General features: G+C 44.1%; 1 protein-coding gene across 1 annotated transcript; it reads right to left on the bottom strand.

Moving 5' to 3' along the window:
- Positions 1-7,148: 7,148 nt before the first annotated feature.
- Positions 7,149-16,872, bottom strand: LOC307210996 (vomeronasal type-2 receptor 26-like; the record flags this gene model as incomplete). The annotated part of the gene is made up of 5 exons (XM_079967192.1): positions 7,149-8,047; positions 8,225-8,351; positions 9,343-9,573; positions 13,363-14,145; positions 16,558-16,872. The coding sequence occupies 5 exons, from the start codon at positions 16,870-16,872 to the stop codon at positions 7,149-7,151; spliced, it is 2,355 nt and encodes a 784-aa protein (XP_079823318.1).

The raw sequence follows: 16,872 nt of genomic DNA, 5'->3' as shown, positions 1-16,872 counted from the left end.
TCTCCTTGCACTGCATGCTTTCAAACTGCTATGTTGGCAGGAGCTGGGACCGAACAACGAGAGCTCACCTCGTTGCAGGGATTCAAACCGCTGACCTTCCAATCGGCAAACCCTAGGCTCAGTGATTTCTCTACTGAAAAACCAAAAATGCACCAGTCTGTCCTCAAATGCTCCAAGCTCTTTATTATTCCAGGAATCTTTTCCTGTGCCTCTCGCTTCCCTGAAATACTTTTTGAGAAGTAACTCGAATGGCAGACAGCATCTCAGAAAGTCCAGGGAAGACGGCTGTAAATATGTGGGACAGAAATCCCATCCCCCAAATGTCTTCTAAAAGTTGTGTAGTTATTTATGTCCTTGACATCTGAAGGGAGGGTGTTCCACAGGGAGGGTGCTACCGCCGAGAAGGCCCTCTGCCTGGATCCCTGTTGAGGCATCTAATCATAGCCTGCATTTTTATTGAGGCTTGATCAGGGCCTGTATTTTAAAATGAGCTTAAAGATCTTCAAATGTTTCATGCCAGGCAGAAGAGCAGCTGCCTAAGAACCTTGGCAATGTTTTTCCTCCTAGACAAGGGGGCCCCCTGATTTATAGCAGAAAACAATTCTCAAAGTCGTAAAAAGGGAATTACAGGCTGACAGCCAAGGTTACACTGACCCTACATATTACAGAAGATAAAAAAAGAGATAAACATAATTAAGAGTGGGTAAATAGTAAAATAAAACCATGTGCCTCCCATTAAACTTGAGCCATATTTTCCTAAGGTTCAAAGGTCAAGAGCAATGGAAAAGCATCTAGCTGGCAGAAAGGAAGAGAGTATTTTGGGAAGTCTTTTTCTAAAGTTGTTTCTTTCTTAAACTGAGATCCTTTTAAGATTTCTTTTCCTTTTAAAAGGTTATTTATGTTATGTATTAAATATATTGGCTTAAATGTAATTATGCAAAGGAATTAGAAGCTAAGAAATGTTAAATCCTTATGCTAGATTCTTATTTCATATAGTTGGAAGAGATCACAGGGGCCATCAGCCACCAGCCCAGCCCCCCCTGCCAAGCAGGAAACATCATTAGAGCATACATATGGTTGTCAAGCTTTTGTTTAGAGACCTCCAAAGGAAGGAGATCTTTCAATGATGATCCTTGACATCTGTTTAAGATACAAATTTAAGATTAACCATCTGTTTTGGAGGGCAATAGGGCGAGGTGAGCTGGTAATTAAGGTTCCTTGTTGAGACACATGTAAGATATATTACTACTTATTTGTCATTTATAGATAGAAGAATATATAGCTTTTTGTTTCCCATAAAAGGACAAGAGGAAATGGGTGTATCTTTTGTGATTGGTTCTAGCAAACAGCCAATAGGAATTTCAACCAGGCTGATTGGACAGAGGCAGCCACAGGAGGAGCAAGGGGGCTGGATTAAGGAAATATAAGTGCTGGCCAGAATGGCAGGAGGCCAGGCCAGAGCTTGGTAACCATATACCACTGTGCCTCATATTTATTTGTCTGACAAATAAATTATTATTTTAATTTCTCTATTGCTGCGTTGAATATTTCATTCCAGCTAAGCGTTAACCACAAGCAGGGTGCTACACTGTAACCTCACTTCCCACAGGGAGGGGACTGCCAGAAGGTTCTTGGAGCTGGACCTCAGTGTCCGGGCTGAACGATGGAGGTGGAGACTCTCCTTCAGGTATACTGGGCCGAGGCCGTTTAGGGCTTTAAAGGTCAGCACCAACACACTGGACTGAGGTCATGTATTATTTGATCCCCAGATATAGGCCTCTGGGTTTGTGATGAGGGAGAAAGGGCATATCCTCATTACAAGGTGAAAACCCATTTCCTACTTGGATGCAATCCAAGCACATCGAACCACAATTGTGACCTTTATATTAGGAATTTCTGCTGTAGGTTGACAGAATAATCTGTGCACATGCTTTTGTTTTATCACATTGTATGTGATCCTACCTGGATTAGGTGCTGTCTCAGTGTTCAGGGAGTCCCCAACATGCCTTTTTTTTTTTTTTAAGTTACAAAAACACCGTGGATTTGATTAGAAAAAATGTTGTGTCAAAATTATTCAGATAGTCATAAATATATATTAAATAGGGTAGTCCAAAGTTTATTTTGGTGTGTAGAGACCTAAAAGTCAGAACTTTATTGGGGCAGCTCATTCAGCTAGTTGGAGTCCAGCTGGGTTTTCAGATCTAAAGTACAATGGTACCTTGGGTTACATACGCTTCAGGCTACATACGCTTCAGGTTACAGACTCCACTAACACAGAAATAATACCTCGGCTTTAGAACTTTGCTTCAGGATGAGAACAGAAATCGTGCAGCGGTGCGCAGCAGCAGCAGGAGGCCCCATTAGCTAAAGTGGTGCTTCAGGTTAAGAACAGTTTCAGGTTAAGAACAGACCGCCAGAATGAATTAAGTACTTAATCCGAGGTACCACTGTACATGATGGAAAATATCACTGAAAGATTCCCCTCCCCTTCAAACTTTGCCAGGCTCTCAGGGGCATCTGAGTATTTGACACATAGACATGAAAACTACTTACTGTTGCTCTTGATTGTGATGTTTATATTGCTAGGCTCAATGATGAGCGTTGTGGGAGGTTAAGGGCCCTTTGTGCTTTGGCAAGAACAAGAATAAATGACAATGACTTTGGTAATTATAGGGGGAATAAACAAGCGCCTTGCAACATCCTCCATTTGACTCAATGATATAATAATCATCATAGTTTATTATCTGTACCCTGCCCATCTGACTGGGTTGTCTCAGCCACTCTGGGAAACTTCTGATAAATGGCTCTCAAAGGGAAAGTTGGGTTTGGACTGGCCTTTGCTAGTCCAAACAGGGGTCATCAACATGGTGCCCTCCAGATTTTGTTTGATTACAAGTCCCAGCAGCCAGCACAGCCAGCACAGGGCTGATGTGAGTTGTCTTCTCGCAATATTTGGAGGGTCACAGCACATGGCCCACTCCTCTTGTTTATGAACATCTACATAACAAAGAGTAACTGGCTTCCTTTGATGAGGTCTACGTGGTACTGCCAACTGGTCTGGTCTTCTGTCAACATTCAATACCATACTTTCTGATTTTGTTATATTAATTTTATATCCCAACATCCTGCTAATTTAATCAAGCAGAGTCATGACATCCCCAAGGGTTTCTTTCAGGTTTACCCCGCAATTTATGCAACATGGTCATTGCAGAGATCAATTTTTCTCTCTCTCTACTAGTTGTAACTCTGTGGGTTATATCATTACATCTGATTGCCTCTGCTAATTGGGAGTGTAAACAACAAGGGGAATAAAGGACAGTCTCTGCAAAATCTGAATGAGTCTGATTTTGTCCTTTTTCTCTGAAATATTGACTTTAGAATTAAAATATATAAACTTGATCCATGCGATAGATTCCCTGCCTAGTCCAATATAATCCAATACACGATATATTAAGCCCCATTCTACATGATCAAAGGCTTTCTCTGCATCAAGAAATAATATGCCACATGGTTGTTTCACTTTATTGGTAACAAGAATGTAAAGTAACACCTTATATATGATTGAAGAGAATTTATGTCCAAGGACCATGAAATAGATTCAAAACTGAATTATTGTCAAATATACAAATACATATTGACTGGAAAATACCCCAGAGCAATCTAGAAACCCTTGGATCAAGTAGTCTCCAAGGGTGGACCAACTGCAAAGAGGAAAAGGTCTGATAGCCTTAACCTTAACAGGAAGTGATCTGAACTTGACAAGGAACTGATGGCAATGTCCCCCACTTTCAGATCACCCTCTTCCTGCCCTGTTGAAAATACAAGGTCCAGAAGGTAGCCTGTCACATACGATGGGATGGTGACATATTGGGACAGCCCCATGACAGCCATAAAGTCCTGAGCCACCCTGGAATCATTCGCCTCAGTCTGGATGTTGAAGTCCGCCCAAAGCAACAGTCTGGGAATCCTCTACACTACCTCTGAGATGAGTTCTGTCAGCTGAGGCAGAGAGACTGCTGGGGAGTGAGATGGGTGGTAAACCAGCAGAGTCCCTCATCTGTCCTGACTACTCATTGCCAGGAACACACACTCTAGATCCCCCAACTTGACAGAAAACTTGGGGAGAGAGAGATGGGATCTCTACAGATCACAGCAACTTCCCCTCCCTGACCCTGAGGTCTACCCTGATGCTGCCCTGAATACCTAGGTGAGACCAACTCCACCCTGCTCACCCACCCAGGTTTCTATGATATAGACACGATTGGCCTTGTCATCCACAAGGAAATCATGGACAAAAGAGGTCTTACTCTGAGCTGACCTGAGATGCAACAGCAGAAGCCGTAGGCCGAAGAGCTGGCTGATAGGACAACAGGTTGGAAGAGCAGATAGCAAACAGCACAATCACTCCCTGTGCCATGTGCTTCTGGTCCGGCCTGCCTCACCACCCACACTATACCTCCCCCTACTCTGAACAACTGCAACGGGGGGCAGCCTGCTCTCCCCAGCTCCTCTCTTCCCAGAGACATCACCCTTCCTTCAATAGAAACAAAAAACCCCACACACGTTAAAACCAGTTACCGTATTTTTTGCTCCATAAGACGCACATTACCATAAGACGTACCTAGTTTTTAGAGCAGGAAAACAAGAAAAAAAAATTCTGAATCAAATGTTGTACTAAACTATTTAAAACAGCAAAGCAGGTGGCTCCTGTCCACTCTGCTGCTTTAAAGCGAGCCACGGTATATAATGAAGAGAATGGAAAAAGGATAGACATTCCATTTCAATGTGGCTGTTTTCATTATCACTGGGAAGTCAGTATTGGCAGCTGTCGCGTAAACTAAAATTTGAGCATTTTACTATTATTAATCAAGAATAGTAATAGTCAGGGAGAGAAACCAGGGCTATACAAATGCTTGGAGTATGGAGGAACAGCAAAGAGATCAAATGATTGCTGATTCTTCTAGACCTGTCAGCAGCCTTCGACATGGTCGATCACGAGCTCCTGGACCACCGCCTTGCCGATGTTGGGATTCAGGGCACAGTCCTTCAGTGGCTGTGCTCGTTTCTCTCTGGTTGGGGACAGAGGGTGGCGCTTGGGGGGGGAATTGTCATCCCGCCACTCCTTGGTGTGTGGAGTGCCCCAGGGTGCGATACTCTCCCCGATGCTTTTTAACATCTTTATGCGCCCCCTCGCCCAGCTTGTCCGGAGTTTTGGGCTGGGCTGCCATCAGTATGCCGATGACACCCAGCTCTATCTGTTGATGGATGGCCAGCCTGACTCGGCCCCAGACACACTGATCAGATGCTTGGAAGCTGTGGCTGGATGGTTACGTGGGAGCCGGTTGAAGTTAAATCCTTCGAAGACAGAGGTCCTCTGGCTGGGACGGGACGATATGGGATTAATCTCTTGCAGGGTTGCAATTAGTGCCAGCACCATCCGTTAAGAGTTTGGGTGTAATCTTTGATACCTCCCTCTCCATGGAGGCGCAGATTGCAGCTATAACAAAGGCAGCATTTTTTCATCTCCGCCAAACTAAGCAGTTGGCTCCTTACCTCTCTCACCCTGACCTAGCCACTGTGATCCACACGACGGTCACCTCCAGACTGGATTATTGTAACTCGCTCTACGTGGGGCTGCCCTTGAGACTGACCCAGAAACTCCAGCGGGTGCAGAATGCCGCGGCGAGACTCCTTACGGGGTCTTCGCTGCGAGATCACATTCATCCGGTGCTATACCAGCTGCACTGGCTCCCGGTGGAGTACAGGATCAGGTTTAAGGTGCTGGTTTTAACCTTCAAAGCCCTATACAGCCTAGGACCCTCGTACCTACGGGACCGCCTCTCCTGGTATGCCCCACAGAGGAACTTACGGTCTTCAAATAAAAACATCTTGAAGGTCCCAAGCCACAAAGAGGTTAGGCTGGCCTCAACTAGAGCCAGGGCTTTTTCGGCTGCGGCTCCAACCTGGTTGAACGCTCTGTCACAAGAGACAAGGGCCCTGCAGGACTTGACATCTTTCCGCAGGGCCTGCAAGACAGAGCTGTTCCACCAGGCCTTTGGTCAGGGCGCAGCCTGACTCCCTCCTTTGGCAATCTTTACAAAACTTTAGTTTATGGTTGCCATCAATTTTGATTTTAATTAATTTTTATAATGTTTTTATAATGTTGCACTGTTTTAGTGTTGTTAGCCGCCCTGAGCCCAGCTTCCGCTGGGGAGGGCGGGATATAAATAAAATTTATTATTATTATTATTACTGAGCCAGATGCCTGCTCAGTTTTAGCTGAGCTCACTATTACTGGTTTTTGGAGATGCTTTACATGTATTGATGACTAGTTCCGCAAAACTGCTACTTGAAGAAATCCCCAAACTTAGTATTTTTAAACTTCAAATGGAGCTCAGAATCCAGTTAGGCAATCAAGCCTTTGCAGTTGAATTAGGAGGCACTGAGAAACGGCAAATTCGCTTTAAAGCAGCAAAGCTAGACAGGAGCATGGCTCCCCAGCCCACCCCCAAAGAGCAGCCCAGGAGTGTGGAGCAACAGTGCACAGCCTGCCCGCTGCTCCAAAACCTTCCCGGGGCTTCAGGGGAAAGAGGAGGTTGCCGGCAGAGCAGGGTGGCTCCCACCCCCAAAGAGCAGCCTAGGAGCCTGCCACACTCGGGCGATTTGGCTCCAAGGACCACACATTCGCTCCATAAGATGCACAGACATTTCCCCTTACTTTTTAGGAGGAAAAGTGTGTCTTATGGAGCGGAAAATGCGGTAACTCTCTAAACAAGATCCCAACCCAACCCAAAATATTGTTCAGCAGCCTCAGCCTTTACAGCTGGTCAGTCAGGACCCAGTGCTGTCTAAGGCCAGGTGGGAGAAGGCTTGTTAAGCAGAGTGCAGGTCTAGCAGGCCTCACAGCCAGGAGGCAACTGAGGAGGGTGAGAAGGGAGGGACGTGGACAGACAAAATGTGGTTGTTTAAACCACTGAAAGAGATTAGAGAGAGACTGAAAGGAAAATGACAATTTTAAACAAAAGCTGAATGCCTGAACTCCCTGGAGGAACACAAGAACTCAGCATCACCTGTTGAAAGTGATTGACAATGCTTTAAATACAGACAAAAAGGAAAGATTGATAATCTCTCTCCCCCCCCCCCCCCCCTTAGTTTTTTGCTGTCAGGAACTCCTTCGTGTTCAGTTCAGGCTTCAGTATAATAATGTAGCACTTGGGTATGAAGATGCAGCCCAGAAGCCCAGCACTGGAAGCCAAGATAGAGAAGACCTGCACAGCTACCATGTATTTCCCCTTGGTGCTCAGGTAGGTGGGCACAAAGGACACCCAAACACTGCAGAAGACCAGCATGCTGAAAGTAATCAGCTTGGCTTCATTGAAGGCCCCAGGCAGCTTCCTGGCTAGGAAAGCCACCGTGAAGCAGATGGCAGACAGGAGACCCATGTAGCCGAGGGCAGAGTAAAACATGGCAACAGATCCTTCATTGCATTGCAAGATGATCTCTCCAGGCTGGGAGTGCATGTCAGAGTCTGGGAATGGAGGAGAAAGTCCCAGCCAGGTGGTGCAGATGACAACTTGCACACTGGAGCAGGAAATGACAATGGAGATGGCCAGACTCTTGCCCAGCCATTTCCTCACCCTGTTCCCAGGCTTAGTGGCCAAGAAGGCCAGAACCACAGTGATGGTTTTTGCCAACACAGAAGAGATGGCAGATGAAAACACAATGCTGAAGACCATTTGTCGAAGAAGACAGGTGACTTTCCTTGGCCGTCCGATGAAGAGGAAAGAGGACAAAAAGCAGAGCAGGAGGGAGAAGAGGAGGATGTAGGAGAGGTCCCGGTTGTTGGCCTTGACTAGGGGAGTTTCATTGTATTTTAAGAATATTCCCAAAATGCAGCCTGTGGTTGAAGATAAGAGTAGGGCAAAGCAAGCCAGGAGTTTCCCCAAATAACCTTCATAGGACAAGAAGTTGGTTGCTTTGGGGACACAATGATCTTGCTCCTTGTTTGGATGCTGATCTTCTGGACATTTGGTGCATTCATTGGCATCTGCACAGAGAAAGAAAGACTTCAGTATGTTAACATTAGTCATATACCTAGAGCAGTCTGAATGCCGTTACAGTTGTGGGGAATGGTTGGCATATGGGAGAGATAAAGAAAGAACGCTGTGTTCACCAGTAGAGAACATTCGATCCATGGCTTCTTTCCACTGGTGTCGTGTCCTACCTTCCTGAGTGGAGATTGTCCCTTCTGAGCAGGGAGCACAGTCATAGCAGCATGGGGGTTTCCCTTCCTGAATCTTCTTGGCATATCCAGGGCAACAGCTCTTTGTGCATCTTGCATGAGGCGTGGTCTGGAAATCAATAGAAGGAGGAGCATCGAGCCTTTAGGAAATGGATTGTTGAGTTTTGGAAGGATCCCAGAATAATAATAATTATTATTATTTATACCCCACCCATCTGGCTGGGTTTCCCCAGACACTCTGGCCTGCTTCCAGCACATACAGGGTGAGTCTTTTAAAAGATGCTCCGTGGAACATGTGTGAAAAGAATGCCCTGCCCTTTAGAGCTCCATGTTCCACAGGACCTCTTTTAAAAGACTCACCCTGTTTAAAATTTAATGAAGCGTGAAACATTAAAAGCATCTTCCAATGGCCTAAAATGAGCTCAGACCCAATTAGGAGTGATCTCTTTTTTTGCTTTTTGTAAAGCAACATGGCTGTGAAATCTCTTTAGTTTTTCTGCTTCTTCCCTTTAACATTGATATACTGCACTTTTCTATGCATACAGACAATTCAGGCAGAAAGAAAGATATGAGGAACAAGAACCTAATGACAATCCTAGGATCACAATAAGCACAAACATCAGAATTGAACCAGCCTTCATAAAAAATACTCCTACAAAATGGCACACTAAACTCCTGACACAGTTGCCATCGCATCTGCTATGTGTTTGTGCAGTTATGAGATTATGCTGGACTGACTGATTTCTGCTTTGCTTCAAAGGCAAAATGGTGTTGTTGAGGTTGGCATGCAGGCTGCACCTAGTGCAAAAATTGGCACCTAGTTTGCTCGTGTGGCATATCTGCACTTCCCATTTTCATTTTAGGAAGCTTTCCCAGCTGGATGAATAAATATTTATTACAGCTGCTCATTCTGTAAGCCACTCTTTCACTGTCAAATTTTATAGATGCTTATTCAAGAGGGAGATCCTTTAAGCTCAATGGGATTTAGCTCCAGGGAAGTGTCCATGTTTGCAATAAAAACCTCATATGTAATGTTCAACAAGCTATTAGAATGTAGCAGATATCAGAGATATTAAAAAGGCACATAACATTTCTCCTACCTTCTTACACAGTGTGGGCCATACTATTGTTTCTGGGCTAATGGTGAACTTTAGATTTGAGGACTCCTGTCTCTCTACGCTCCCAATTTTCACTCTAGCCTTAGAGTTATTAGGAAACAGCACCCAATTCACAATATCAAAGTCAATGGCCAGTGCTCCATTCTCATCCAAGTACTGTCCATCAGTTGAAGTATTAGAAGACAGATGGACTTCCTTCAAGAATGAATGAAGCTAAAACAACAGAGAAAACCATGTTGGGGACTTCCGGGTTAGCGCCATCGGTAATGGCGGAATTCCTCTGATTCAGAGGAACCTGCTCCGCGAAAATCGGGTCTTGCCGCCGCGGCGAAGGTGGAGACCCCTTAAAAATCCCAGGCAGAGGAAGCCTGGGAACGTGGGATTCGGCTGACACCAGGAGCGCCCCCCCCTACATGCAAGGAAACCCCTTTTCGGGGATCCGAAGTGACGTGAGTATAGCGGCACAGTGTTTTGAATTGACCACTATTTTTACGGAGTGAAGCTGCACAGCCGTTGCCGGAGAGCGCTGACTTTTTCCTGTGGACAATTGGACTCTAAACAAGTACCCGTGAGTAGAACGGAAAATTGGATTTTTAAACACCTTAATTTGGCATTGAACGGGGAAGGATCAAAACAGGAAGTCCGCCTTCCCTTTTTGTAAATAGACTGAAGCAAAGTAGTCGCTTGCTAAGGTCTTGGAAAGCTTCATGTAAAGGATTAAACTCCCATTGATTGAGACAACTAAGCCCCCCTTGGAGGCAGGGGAAAAGGGGGGAAATCCTGACCAAGCGAGCCTGCAGAAGAGAGTGAAATTAAATCACACGTCTCTGAACCTCTGGACTCTAAACAAGTACCCGTGAGTAGAATGGAAAATTGGGCTTAGAAACACTTTAATTTGGCACTCAAGCGGGAAGGTCTAAAACAGGAAGTCCGCCTTCCGTTTTTGTAAATAGCCTGAAGCAAAAATCGTGCAAGCTAAAGTCTGGAAAGTTGTACATAAAGGTTTAAAATTCCTCCTGTTTTAACCATCTAAACCCCTCTTGGATGCAGGAGTAAAGAGGGGGATTTTTGACTGTTTAAGCCTGCAGGAGAGAGAGTAAAGAAAGATAAATTTCCACTGTCTCAAACCTGGGAACGGGGTGTCAGAGACAGAGATTTTTGGTGAAGTTCATTGACTGTGAAAGTAACATCCGTTGACAGATAGTTAAAGAAGAGAAACAAATTGTCTCCAATGTTGCCTTTTGCATTTAAAAGAAACAAAAAATCTGAAAAGTGAAAGTAACTTTCTTTTGTTGGATCTGCTTTCGAAAGATGGATACAAATAGAAATTGTCTCCTCTAGAGGGAGCTTGTTAAATTGCTGCTGGAGTCGATCTGGGGATTTTACAGCTGTGGTGATAAGGATCGTGGGATCAGACTGTGACCTTGAACAAAGATGTGTTTGGAAGAGGTTTTGGTGCTTGCTTCTTGCAAGACAAGTGCTTTGTTGGAGCAGATACACGAGAAGATGGATTTGATGACTGTTGCAGTCAAAAATTTTGGACAAACAGTGAATATTTATACAGAAACCATCCAGGAGCCAACTCAAGAACCTGTTCTGAAAGAGCAAGTGCAAACGCAGAAGATAATGGAGGAGGCTGCTGTTGAACCTCAAGTAACACAAATGGAGAAGCCCGAAGCCCTACAGGAGTATAAGCCGTTGTTGTTGAAAGTTGAATCTGGAGTGGGCCAGGGGGGGTCTGGAGTTGTGGGGGCCCTTAAGTTTGGAGGGACTTTGAAATATGCCTTTAAACATTTTTTGGGCTTTACTGTTGACTGTGGGGAATGGGACTGTGGGGAATGGGCCGATCTGCTGAGGAGAGACAGAGATATTTGTGAGTTGGAACATCCCCGAGACCTACTCCTCAATGAGAAAGGAAAGAAATTAAGAAAGAGATCAACAAAAGATGAAGTAAAGTGCAAGTACAAACAAGAAGAAGATCTGCAGAAGGGACATGGAAAAGACTTAAGAGCCTCGGACATAAGATTACCAGGTTGATGAAGAAGAAGAAGAGTTTGGATTTGATATCCCGCCTTTCACTCCCCTTCAGGAGTCTCAAAGCGGCTAACAATCTCCTTTTCCCTTCCTCCCCCACAACAAACACTCTGTGAGGTGAGTGGGGCTGAGAGACTTCAAAGAAGTGTGACTGGCCCAAGGTCACCCAGCAGCTGCATGTGGAGGAGTGGAGACACGAACCCGGTTCCCCAGATTACGTAACTACCGCTCTTAACCACTACACCACACTGGCTCTGATGGATTAGATGGAATGGACAGTAAGGATTGACATAACCCGAGACCAGGAAGAAGAGACGCTGGAGGAAGATTGGAAGAAAAAAAAATTTAAAAAAATTATTTTGGGAATTAATGTAAAATTAAGGAGCATTAGGAAAAATGTTGGAATGAAAATATTTGGCTTTAGTAGAAATGATATAAGGAATTATGTATAAATAAATACTAAGTTTTAAGCTTTAAGGTATCTTATAGCAAGATAAGGTTAAAATAAATTAAGGTAAATTGAATGACAGAATATAGTGAAAGATGGAAAGGATTTGCTGAGTTAACTAATAGGTTAGACTGTTAAGACAAATTACCCAATAAAAATTGAGAAAGATGAAAAGAATTTGCATAAACAGATAACTAAACTAGAATACAAAAAGGGAGGTGTGAGGAGGTCGATGAAACAAGTAAATGAAGGATGGAGATATGGAATATGGAAGGTGTGTGTTGTTGTTTTTTTGGTTTTTTATTGCTATTGGTGTATTGGTTTTTTATGTGTTATTTTTTTTCCTTTTTGATGTATGCTTTGTTAATTTTTTGTTGTTCTCTTTTTTGCTTTTTTCTGTAATTTTTGAAACTTCTAATAAATATCATTTTTTAAAAAAAGAGAAAACCATGTTGGATGGCATCCATTAGAAAAGATTGGTTATGATTTTGAGAAATTATGTAAAATTATGTACCGTGATGCCTCGCAAGATGAAAAGAATCCGTTCCGCGATTCTCTTCGTCTAGCGGTTTTTTCGTCTTGCAAAGCAAGCCCATTGATGGCTTAGCGGATTAGCGCTATTAGCGGCTTAGCAGCTTAGCGGATATGCGGATAAGCGGCTTGGAAAAAAGGGGGGGGGGACCACAGGAACTCATAAGACATTTTCGTCTTGCGAAGCAAGCCCATAGGAAACTTGTTTTGCGAAGCACCTCCAAAACAGAAAACCCTTTCGTCTAGCAGGTTTTCCGTCTTGCGAGGCATTCGTCTTGCGGGGCACCACTGTATGTCATCATGGAATTAATAAAGGTGGAACACAAAGTTCTAAGAAGGATGGAGTCATCTGTCTGCTACAGGATCCTGTTTTCTATAGCACCAGGAAACTATATAAAAAAGGCTATAAGCTTAAAAAGAAAAAAGGTAAAGGACCCCTGGACAGTTAAATCTAGTCGAATTCGATTTTGAGAGTGATGCTCATCTCCACTTTCAGGCCAAGGGAGCCAGCATTTGTCCGCAGACAGCTTTCCAAGTCATGTGGCCAGCATTACTAAACCACTTCTGGTGCAGAGAGGACCGGGACGAGTCCCAGAGCACATGGAAACGCGGTTTACCTTCCTGCCGCAGCAGTAGATATTTATCTACTCGCACTGATATGCTTTCAAACTGTTAGGTTGGCAGGAGCTGGGACAGCAACTGGAGCTCACTCTGTTGTGCAGATTGAACTGCCAACCTTGTGATCGACAAGAGATTCAGTAGTTTAGACCACAAGATGGCTATACAGTGGCACCAGAAACCTGGTAGTCACAGATTATAAAGACCTTTGAAGGTGAAAATCATTGGTTGGCTATTCCTTCTATTTGTCACATGGGTACATGGCTGATGCCCCAGTTTTTCCAGGACACTTGTAGGGTATGCTATGCTCCTATCATGATGATTCCAGAGTTGGAAAATAAATCACAATCTTCAAAAGCAAGAGGCCATACCTGCCATGGCTGTAGACTTTGAAGCTCCATCTTGTCTCCTCCACCCACCATCAACCTCCGCTTTGATCTGGATGAATAGGCTGCATTCAAGGCCTGAGCCACAACTTGGACACTGTAGTAAGTGATATAACTGTCTTGGGAGTGGATTCCTTCAATCTCTTCCTGGGGCAGCAGCATCTGATTCTCCTTCTCTCTGCATCTTTCCCAACTCCTCACAGATAAGGCATGCTTTGAATATGAACAACCAAATGCTTCGTGCCAAGAAGCAGAAGCTATTGGGTCATAGTAGTCCTTTTTTGCCCCCTTTTTGGGCTTCATTACAAAGGACAAAGAACCATGGGCATATCGGAAGGCTTCTGTCTCATAAAACAAGATGTTATCCTGAAGACCTGTGGTGATCCAGACTTTCCCCCCAGTTTGTGTCCTTTCAAAGAAAGATTGTACCTCTATGATGACAAAAAATCCATACTGAGAGTCTGCATAATAAACAAATACATTGACTTGTCTCCACATGGCAGATGGCTCATGAGAGAACCACAAGGAAGTTTTCCGTTGTACTCTTTCAGTGAAGGCAGCACAAATTTCCCTTTTGCTCATCAGAGGTGTCAAAGTGCTCAAGAACTTTTCACCATTGTCATTGTCTGAAGCAAAGAGGCCGACCCATGTCCACCTGAAGTGCAGGAGGAGTTCGACCACCCCCTGGTACTGAGCTTCTTCATTTGGGGCCATTGAGTTGACAAAAGGGGATTGTTTTTTATCATGAAGAACGAAGCCAGTACTGAGCTGGTGAGAGAAGGGAAAGAGACTGATGCTTTGCTTTTCAGGACAAATTTAATTATCAACCTTAACCTTATTTGGAAAAAGAAAGTATTTTAATTTTATTTTAGCAATGTATATACCACTAAACTGCAGTAGTCACTAAGCAGTTAAGAAAGAGTCAATAAGAAAAGAACCAAGAAGGTACATCTATTAAACCAAACTTCAATTAAAATGCCTGTAGCAATAATAATAATAAATCTTCAGCAGGACACATAAGGTCAATAGAGAAGGGCCTTGTTTTACCTAAAGTGGAAGGAAGTTATAGAAAATTGGTCCCACAATAATATGCACAAAGGTCATGTTGGAAACGAACTGAGCATCTGAGCCACTGGGGACCCCAAACCATGACTTACCCTTAAAGCTTAGTGATTGAGGAGGATCATAATGGATCAGGTGGTTCTAGAGGTATCCTGGACGCAAAAAGTTAAGCATCTTTTAAACAAATACAAGAAACTTGAACTAGCCCTGGTGTTACATGCTAGCAATAGCCAGTTCTTGTCAGTGGTCTAGCTGTAGAATTTTGCTTCCCTTGGAGGTTCCAGAACAGGTCTAGGAGTAGCCTCATATAGAGCATTTTGCACCAATCAAGTCTTGAGGGTCACCATGTCCAAACTTGACCTTGAGCCAGACATCCTGAAAAGTGAAGTCAAATGGGCCTTAGAAAGCACTGCTAATAACAAGGCCAGTGAAAGTGATGATATTCCAGCTGAACTATTTAAAATTTTAAAAGATGATGCTGTTAAGGTGCTACACTCAATATGCCAGCAAATTTGGAAAACTCAGCAGTGGCCAGAGGATTGGAGAAGATCAGTCTACATCCCAATCCCAAAGAAGGGCAGTGCCAAAGAATGCTCCAACTACCGCACAATTGCACTCATTTCACACGCTAGCAAGGTTATGCTTAAAATTCTACAAGGCAGGCTTAAGCAGTATGGGGACTGAGAACTCCCAGAAGTGCAAGCTGGATTTCAAAGGGGCAGAGGAACCAGAGACCAAATTGCAAACATGCGCTGGATTATGGAGAAAGCTAGAGAGTTCCAGAAAGACATCTACTTCTGCTTCATTGACTATGCAAAAGCCTCTGACTGTGTCAACCACAGCAAACTATGGCAAGTTCTTAAAGAAATGGGAGTGCCTGATCACCTCATCTGTCTCCTGACAAATCTCTGTGTGGGACAAGAAGCTACAGTTACAACTGGATATGGAACAACTGATTGGTTCAAAATTGGGAAAGGAGTACGGCAAGGCTGTATATTGTCTCCCTGCTTATTTAATTTATATGCAGAATTCATCATGCGAAAGGCTGGGCTGGATATATCAACAACCTCAGGTATGCAGATGACACAACCTTGATGGCAGAAAGTGAGGAGGAATTAAAGGAACTTTTAATGAGGGTGAAAGGGGAGAGCACAAAATATGGTCTGAAGCTCAACATCAAAAAAACGAAGATCATGGCCACTGGGCCCTTCACCTTCCGGCAAATAGAAGGGGACAAAATGGAGGCAGTGAGAGATTTTCCTTTCTTGGGCTCCATGATCACTGCAGATAGTGACTGCAGTCACGAAATTAAAAGATGCCTGCTTCTTGGGAGGAAAGCAATGACAAACCTAGACAGCATCTTAAAAAGCAGAGACATCACCTTGCCGACAAAGGTCCGTATAGTTAAAGCTATGGTTTTCCCAGTAATGATGTATGGAAGTGAGAGCTGGACTATAAAGAAGGACGATAGCCGAAGAATTGATGCTTTTGAATTATGATGTTGGAGGAGACTCTTGAGAGTCCCATGGACTGCAAGATGATCAAACCTCTCCATTCTGAAGGAAATCAGCCCTGAGTGCTCACTGGAAGGACAGATCCTGAAGCTGAGGCTCCAAATACTTTGGCCACCTCATGAGAAGAGAAGACTCCCTGGAAAAGACCCTGATGTTGGCAAAGATGGAGGGCACAAAGAGAAGGGGACAACAGAGGATGAAATGGCTGGACAGTGTTCTCGAAGCTACCAGCATGAGTTTGACCAAACTGCGGGAGTCAGTGGAAGACAGGAGTGCCTGGCGTGCTCTGGTCCATGGGGTCATGAAGAGTCGGACACGACTAAATGACTAAACAACAACATGTTGAAACTATCCCAAAGACCCAACCTGTTATTTCGCATGGAGTCCAACCCCATCCAGAACTATTGTATTAAAGGTCAATCCATTTTTTGAACTGGCAGCTGAGATTCATTTGACGGATGGCCATTCCTAGGTCAGAAGGGTTCCTTTCTTAGTATCATTTTGCTCAATTTATTTATTAATATAGTTCTATTATCCTCAGCATAGCTTGTTGTTTCATGAGATGGCAAATGTGGGGTGTGCCTGACTTGAAGCCCATTCTTACCTGTGGGATTTTGTAGATGCCCAACATGCCTGCAATGTGCATGGAGATGTCGGATTCACCCCGTTCAAGAACAGCCAGTAACCTTTTCTGCCTTCCACAGGTGTAGTTTGGGATATTGATTTTCCCGCCAGCAAGCAGATCTGTCAGAGCATCCGAAGTCGTTCTGCCATCAAAAAGGGTCTCATAGATGCTGTAGCCCAGGGTGATGTTGGGTAGGAGCCAGGAGTTATGATTGACATCCTGAACGGCCAGCAAGAAGCTAAGGATTTGCCATCCCCTCTTATTTAAATAACTGCAAAAAGAATTGTGCCACAT

Source organism: Podarcis cretensis, assembly GCF_951804945.1.
Source record: "Podarcis cretensis genome assembly, chromosome: 2".
Lineage (NCBI taxonomy): Eukaryota > Metazoa > Chordata > Lepidosauria > Squamata > Lacertidae > Podarcis > Podarcis cretensis.
This window is presented reverse-complemented; position numbering and strand designations above follow the sequence as displayed.